The sequence below is a fragment of the Limanda limanda genome, chromosome 12, assembly GCF_963576545.1.
Source record: "Limanda limanda chromosome 12, fLimLim1.1, whole genome shotgun sequence".
Taxonomy (NCBI): domain Eukaryota; kingdom Metazoa; phylum Chordata; class Actinopteri; order Pleuronectiformes; family Pleuronectidae; genus Limanda; species Limanda limanda.
In genome coordinates, this window is record NC_083647.1 from 17,657,040 (window position 1) to 17,665,543 (window position 8,504).

The window sequence follows — 8,504 nt, forward strand, 5'->3', positions numbered from 1 at the left end:
GTATAATAATAGAACAGAGAGATTAATTTTGCAAAGAAGACATCTCTTTGTAAACTATGTTATCTTCAAATTTCTGCAGGCAAAGAACAAGTTGAGTTCATGTTTATGACTTAAACATGAATATTTAAAAAAATTTAAAATCTACCTAGAGAGACTTATAAAAGATTAAATAGATTTTAAGTGAGCTTATATAATCATTCATGTCAGTTCATGCCTGAGACAGTACAGGGGTGTGAAATGATGACACCTTTTTCACACTTTAAGCTTAAAATATACATTGATAATGAGATAATGGAAATAGCTGTGCAGCACACCGGAAACCCAGGTCTCTCTACAGCAGGAACTGGGCACAATGGCACAACCACAGACATTTTTTTTGCAATAGTCGCTATGGTAACATGCCACATCGTGCGAAATTTCCTGGTATAGTGTACATCCAGAAATACATCTGAACTGAGCCGCAGCGGATGCCAGAAATGACCAGACATGTGTAGTGAGGGTAGTAGCTTTTTGCCCTAGTAACAAAAGGGGGACACTTCTCCTGTTATCGACCCATTCTCTTACCAAGGGCAGAGAGGGTGTCAGGTTTAAGTCTTGCTGCAGTTGTCGTGACTCAGTGTCTCATGTCAAAACTCAGGGCAGATTAAATGTTTGTGATGATGCTTGATCTGCCCTCACTTTTACTTGCATGAAACTAATTTTGTCAGAGGTGATTTTTAAAAAAAGAAAAGAATATTCCTGCAAAATAATGTGTTCAACAAGTACAAAGTTATTTTCACAACAAGATTAGTTTGTGTTACTGGGATAATGACACAATGTGAAGATGCACGCCTCACGATAAATTTTGGCAAGCTACTATCGACAGAAAATCTGATTTAAAGTGTGAGGACAGGAGGAATGATCTGAATCATGTGTCAACATCATGAGTTTCACAATTTTTACTGAATAAAATGAATTATGTTCGTCTAAATACTTTCTCAGTTTCCTCTTCTGAGCTTCAGCACAATGTCATATGTCTTTGAAAGTTTGGTCACAAGTTATCACAAGAATGAACAGAAAATGTCTTATTATTCCAAATAAGATTATGTGTCAATTTGGAAAAGGAAAACCTGGTGACTAAATATATCACATGCATGGTTAATCCAATAATCTGCATGTGTGATTAAGATCCTACAAGAGCAAACAGTTATAAAATATTTGCAACTTTTCAGTTTTTAAAAACATACCCTACATTTTTATTTATGGTGTATTTGACAAGTATTCAAGTCCAGCTACATTAATGAGAGTATTCTGAAAACAGACAAACCCTTAACTGTAGGCATGTCCTATCACCATAATCCTAAAGAGCAATAAAGGTAAAGAAAAGCTATATTTTAACAAGTTTTCAAACATTACGCCCAAATGCTCTTATGTTAGAGGGCTTGTATCTAAGCATTAGTGCTTGAGCATCCTGCCTTGCAAAAGCTGGCCAACTTCAGATGGGCATAGAGCCCAGTCCTTGAATCAGCACAATATCCCTGTGCAGCAGCACTTGAGGAGAGAATGTTTTGTCCTCAAGCCAACTGAGCCAAAAACAGACACTTACCCTGCAGCTTTTGCATCACATTAGCAATGTCCGCTGACGATCGGCCCAAGAACCTGGGAGAGGCCATGTTGTCTCGCCGCAGCCGTATGACAAGGTGAGTCACAGAGGATCCAACGGTCCTGAGTGGGACATCCCCTCTGCTTGTCACTCCCTCTCCTCCTCTCTCTTCTCTCTCTCTTTCTAATTTCACTGCAGGACCAGGCCCAATTGAATCTCAGGTTTCATGAAGCCACAAGCAGGTTCACCGTCCAATAGAAGCACTTCTTCCATTCACTGCCTGCAAAACAGAAGCATGTTAATGGGGTTTCAAAGTGAGGCCTCACCTTTTCTCAAAGGATTCTTTAAGTGCACAGTTTGTCTTTCAGCCTACTTTCAAAACCATGTGCACTATCGAACTGATGTTTTTAGTGTGTTTGTGGTTGATGAAAGAGATAATATATTTGTTGCAGAAGAGGTCCCACCCATATAGGACTAAAATATTCAATTTTTGAATTTTTTGGCAAAATAGATGACACTATCTGACTTTTTTTGCACACTGGACTCATCTTTGTCTCCTTGTGCAGTGATCCAGTTTTGTATTGTACAGTGTTTTTGGATGTGTTGGGTATTTGTTTTGAATGACGTGTTTTGAAATCAAATGAAATTTGGTTTGTATATGGTCAATATTCATGAATCACAACTTGCCTCATAGGACTTTAAAAACAGTACAAGGCGCCAAGAATCATATCTTATGTCTGTTCTTAACCCTTGACTAGGGTGAGGAAAAACTTACCAGAATATGATATGACCAGAAATTACTTTAACAGGCAAAAAACATAGAAAGTTGCAAGGTAAGAATCCATCTCCCAGGGCGGACAGAAGTCTAATACACATTGTGTGTACAATTGTTTAACACAAGGAAACATAAATAAGAAAAGTGTCTACTGTCTAGCATTTTACTTTGTTACACCCAGCTGCAACCCAATTTCGCTTAGATGGTATAATAAATCTGACTAAAACAGAACACAAGAAAATAATCCATGTGCTTCCTGGACAACCAACACGTCTCCCCCACAGAACACAATATGACATATTACAGGGAGAAAAGCACAGATGTAACATAATGAAAGTGTCTCACAACAGAGGCATTGCTAAACAATATTGGTGGCACCTGTGTGAAGGACCTGACTTAATAAAAGTCATTATAAACACTATAGAAAAATTACATATCTGTTTGTCAGAAAGTGCCAAGACATTTACATGGATGCATAAATATAACACATCCACACAACGACAAGCTAATGCAAACACACACAAACGAGCTTTAACAGAACAACAACCAAAGGCTACAAACAAGTCTAATGGTTTAACAAGGTGTTACTTTATATTCTTTCACACCCATTAGCACTTTCGAGACTATCAAAGTGGAAGTAACCAGCTGTCTATGAATGAGCTCATGTCGAGTTTTGGCACGTATGTTCTCCTTGAGTTACCTTGTAGTCTGTTGTCTGAGATATTTGATGAATAACTGGAAAGCAGATTGTTATCACATTCTCGTAATAGGACCATTGAAGCCAGTTAGCGCCACCTCAGCTCGAGAGGAAGTCCCCAAACACCACAAACCAAAAGAAGAAGCGACTCACGAACGTCCAAAAAACACACGAAACCTCCATTAACTTTAAAATAAACAAACCAGCGTCAGCCACCATCCTCTCAATGAAACTCCGTCAGTGAGAGTCACATATTTCTGTGTATATATATATATGTATATTTAACTTCTTACCTCTGTTAGCGCTGAGGAGCATCCTAACTTTCTCCGGAAGTGTTCCTCCGTGTGTGTGTGTGTGTGTGTGTGTTGCCTGGTTGCCACGGGTAACGGTGAAAACGAAACATGGAGGCGTGAAGTGAAGTTTGTGACAGTGACAAGCTGCAGGAGGAAGAGGAAGAGTGGGTGTGGGTGTGTAGTCCACTTCCTGTCCTCCAAAAGTCCAGGAACCACAGAGCACGTTCTGCAGCCGCCAGGAATCCTGGGTATTCACCACTCACCTGCTGTGAATCCCACCGGAGGTCATCGTTTGGGGAATTGTAGCCTATAGCAACTGTGGAGAGATCATATGTAAATTTGTGTTATTTTGTGTCAAACTTTGTGCTTCCTCTTGGAAAATGTCATTGTTTAAGTGCAACACTACAAACAAAAGAAAAAAGTTATACTTTGTTATTAAGGTTATGATATTTCTTGCTGAATTTCACAATCACAGAAGCCATTATTTGGCGAAAAGGGGGGAAAAAAAGCTTTCAAAGACTATGAAGTACTTTCTTACATCATACTCTATCACCCTCGATGAAACGTTTTTCATTTTCGTGTCAGGGGTTTTACTGTTAGTCTTCTTCGGAGTATGGTCAGTATTGGATGTTCACATATTCACTTGATTTTTTATACTTTTAATACATTTTTAAGGAAGAATATACAGAGCTGTGTTTGGTATTTATACTTGTAGTTGTTGCTCAATTTACTATAATAATCTGAACACTTCCCTCACATGCGCCTATTCACAGAAGTGTCAGTGGAGCTGAATTTAGGCCTTGTGAGGTCATGTCCAAAACTCAGAGTTTTAACATTTTCTTGGTCAAAACACTGTCGCCACCAACCAACATATTAACCCATACATAAGTTGTCAATTAGATAACTTTAATAAATCAACTGCAACTTTACAAGTCTTCATCAAAAATGCTGGTAGAGTGCTCAACACCGCAGTACTTTACTGGCACCTGCTGGACATCTCTATCATGTGAACCTCTTAAATAAAACATGGGGAGTTTACATGGTATAATAAACCCTTTAGATGCAGTGTAATTTAAATGTATGCATATTTCACTAGAAAGGGGATGCAGTTGGGGGTTGGGTTGCTGAAAGTTGTGGTGTTATGAAAACTCTGAGGTCAGGAGTGAGGTGGGAACAGAGCAACAATGGAAGGAAATCCCCACTGAGACTTGAGAGCTTGATAGTCTGCGGTCTCTCCAGTGGGTGGTTAGATTTCCATGGGTTAGCTTATCAAGAACCTTGTTGGGACACTTGGAAACATTGCCAAGACTTTTTTTTTTTACGCCAGAGCAACTATTGTATTCTTTGTTTGGTCTAGTTTCTTTTAATTTAACCTCACAGTCCTACGGAGAACCTGCAAAAGGCATAAAGAATACATGTTTTAAACATAATGGGCCTTTCTTTACAAAATCTGTGCAGCAGGGGCAATTGTTACAAAGCACTGATGCTTAGGAAATGATGCAAAAGGAAACAACCCTGTTTCCCAGTGTTATGTCCCTCACAGATAAGCAATGCACTTGCTAATTTTAAAGCCAGAGAGGGAAGGAAGCATGACAGCAAAGTTTCCGCCATAGCAAACACTATAGGGGAGGAAAAAGCCAAAGAGCCCTGTCTTGGAAAAAGCTTAGTGTTCATCTGTCTGCTTGGAGTCGGTGTGGAATCTAACACAAGCTTATGGTGGAATAATGGCACAAAATGATACACATCCCTTTTGGGAAATGCTCAAATCATTTAATGTTGGTGAGTGTATCTGCATTTTTCTTGTAAAAACATTTTTGCAAAGCTGTAGCCTATACTATTTAAGAGTGTCATGTTTATTATGTTGCTATGTTATATATAAAGTTGTGATCCTTTATTCAATGATTTCACATGAAATCGATTGTAACACCAAAACTCGGTCTTTAAGAGCTACTTTAACACAGGTTTTCCGACTTAAATTACATATGTTTTAGTTCAGTGGAAAATCAGGAAATGTATTAAATCTTTAAATCACTTTAAAATATTGTTACTGCTTGAAGTCTGCATTAATGTTATGAACCAACAGATTTACTGTCGTCGAGGTCAAAACAGACAACTGGTATTTCTTTTGTATCGCAGGTTAAAAACCTTAAACATTTAATTTCCTTTAAAACATTTCACTCCTCTGGGGCCTTTTTGTTTTAATCCAGTTTAACCTGTTTCAGATCTTCTATTTAATTTGACTCTTTAAAAAACATTTATATGATGTTTTTCTTTTATTTGTTATCTTAAAACCAGTCAATGTGTTGAAGTGACTTGAAGTCTATGAATCACTACAATACACACGTACTCTCGCCTTTGACAACTTTCCCTGAGAAACTCTTGTAATCAATGTCAAGTAATTAATCAAGATCCAGAGCTTTTGTCATTTGTGTGAAAATCAAACAACTAAAGCTGGAGTTGAGTTGAATGTGTCACAGTGATGATATGGGCAGTTTGTGCTCCACGATACCGGATAGACAGTGAACCCACACAGCAGGTATGATGTAAGATTTTTATATAACACAGTGCCCAGTTTAGCTGTACCTAATAAATCAATACAGCAGAGCAACATTTCCTACATCAAACCTCAGATGCACTTTGTGGAGCAGATATACATTTCTTCTCTATGATAAATAAGATTTTGCTTCAAGCTTGAAAAGCAGCTGAATCCACCATCTGGGGAAATAATCATCCCCTATTTTTAGAACAACCCAACAGCACATGTATAGCCTCACGCTCCACTAAACATGTCCAACTTTATTTGTATCCGCCTATATTTCCCCTTTTTCCAACGCTATGCATTGTCTTTCATTTCCAGGTGATATGATTCTAGCCTTCTGTTTATCTGTCCTTGTGGGCCTGCTGCTCGGCGCCATGGTGTACGTTCTGTTGACCTGGGCGTCCAGGCGCCGGGCCACTGCCAGGATCACCAGACGCTCCAAGAAGAAATCCGGCGCTTCACAGACCAACAGACCCGCGAGCAACCAGTTGGGCCTTTACCGCAGCACATTCCTGAGTGTGTACAGACAGCCGTCACTGGAGCCGGTGGGTCCTCTGGGGAGCAAGCCCGGGCCAGACACCTCCACCTTTCGGCCTGTGTCCAGGAGGAGCAGGGCCGGCCTGGAGATGGCAGAGGACACGCAGGTCAGCATGCCTGAGGACACGGTGGCCTCCATCTCATTGGATTCAGCTTCCTTGGTGCCAAACAAGAGACACTCCTTCTGGTTAGGGGGCAATGGACTTAAAGGCTTCCTCCCCTCACAGACCCCCCCTCCTGCCTACGACAGTGTGATCCATGCTTTTGAAGAGACTTGCACTTGAAACCATCAGCACACAAGAAACAAGAACTGACAAATAAGAACATTGTGGGAGTGTAGCTGACTCTCTGGTTGTGTTCTGCTCTATATGAGGAACAGTTATCTCTGCAGGATGAGTGAGCAGAGCATTTCTAAAGTCTGAGACCGGAAAGGAGATTTGTACACAGCCTGGTAGAGTCAGCTCAGTATTACATAAGGAGATATAGACTAGTGGTGCAACTAGATAACTGTTTCATTGGCAGATTTAATATGTTGTTGTTTTCTCTATAACACACAAGGTGACCACTTCAGGTTCAATGTTTTGTTCCCAAATTCCAAAAATATTCAATTCCAAGCAATATTACACAGAAGCAAACAGCAAATACTCACTTTGGAATGCAAATATTTGACATTTTAGGTTTGAAAACATTGACTCAAATGATTAACAGATTAATCAACTAATCATTGCAGCATGCTCGACATTTCCCTAACCCATGTTTTAGTGGCTGAGAAACACTAGTGGTGAGAGAAGTGTGTGATTCAGCTGTGATTGTGTGAAAATGAGGGGGGATACTGTGCGCTAGATAGTTTTGAGTATCTAATAACACAATAAAGAATTATTGATATTACTCCAGAGCTTGTGTTTTGTGTAAATATGAGATACTCAATAGAGGTTGTTTCTCTACAATAATTGAATCTAGAGCAATCATACGATACTTAAATGTGACATATATTGGGTACATGATTTATGATACTTAGCTCACACTCATCACATCAAATGTCACTTCAACTTCACCAGAGATGGGGTGAGTCCTGTGAGGTTGGCATTATGAGACAAACCCCCCTTTCTGAGGTGTTTCAATAAATCCAGTATTCCTATGCACCAGACTCCATACGAAAAAGCGCCCAAATTATATTAAAATGCACAAATTCACCCCAAGTGGTTTTTCACTAGCTCATTAGGTGTTTGTGTGGATTATTTAAATGTAGGTTGAAAATTCGGGGCTGTATTTTCCGTGCTACCTGCCTCATGGCAACCCGTTTTTAAAGACACAACCCCAAAGTGCGCCAGCGGAGGAGAGGCAGCGCCTGGCGACACGACCGCACTGTGCAGCCGCTGCCCGCATCTGGAACAAGACGTCTCCACGGCGCTGTCAGGTACGATGCTCGTCCTTGTGCATCCATATAATTTTAAAACACTTCTCCCTCATCATGTGTGTGTGTCTCGACAGCGCAGGCTCGTTCACAATTGCTGCATGCGGCCACATAACGCATTGTGAATGAGAAATCCAGGGGATGTGATGTGCAGTGTAGTGTAGTGAGAGACCTTTGCAGACGAGGTGATGGGTGTTTTACTTCGACTCTAAAACCAATGCTGCAAAACCTGCAATTCAAAAAAGAAGATTTTGTTATTTAGATTCATATTTTTGGTGTTATTTCCTCATTAGAATATGTTAAATATATGTTACATGCAAAAGATTTAATGTAATGTAATGTAATGTAATGTAATGTAATGTAATATAATGTAATATGTGAGTTCACATCCTTGTCTGGCTGCTCTGGTGTTTGACGTAAAATGGGAAGAGCAGACAGCATCAGTACCCATGGAGACTGCTGAAAGTGCCCTGGTCTCCAATGCAGTGATGCTGTTGCATAGAGACCGAGAGAAACTGTGAAATCCAAGGTTGATGCACTGAATGACAACGCGTCTATTTAAAGCAACACTCATCTCTGCCCCTCTCTCTTTCTTTCTTTCTTTCTTTCTTTCTCTCTTTCTTTACTTGTTCTATGATTTTTCCTATTTTTCCCTCATGTACAACAG

The 8,504-nt window shown here is 39.9% G+C and overlaps 1 protein-coding gene across 1 annotated transcript; it reads left to right on the plus strand.

Annotated features, from left to right (window-relative positions):
- Positions 1 to 5,011: 5,011 nt before the first annotated feature.
- myct1b (myc target 1b) lies at positions 5,012 to 7,284 on the plus strand. The gene is made up of 2 exons (XM_061082919.1): positions 5,012 to 5,126; positions 6,205 to 7,284. Exons 1-2 carry the CDS (start codon positions 5,072 to 5,074, stop codon positions 6,705 to 6,707), a joined length of 558 nt encoding a protein of 185 aa, XP_060938902.1. The 5' UTR covers positions 5,012 to 5,071; the 3' UTR covers positions 6,708 to 7,284.
- The last annotated feature ends 1,220 nt before the right edge of the window (positions 7,285 to 8,504 follow it).

What these genes read in the sequence shown, in the direction of transcription:
- myct1b (XM_061082919.1), top strand. Translation starts at nt 5,072, where the DNA reads ATGGCACAAAATGATACACATCCCTTTTGGGAAATGCTCAAATCATTT. An exon ending in GCTCAAATCATTTAATGTTG is followed by an intron (nt 5,127 to 6,204) that starts GTGAGTGTATCT and finishes TTTCATTTCCAG; the next exon opens with GTGATATGATTCTAGCCTTC.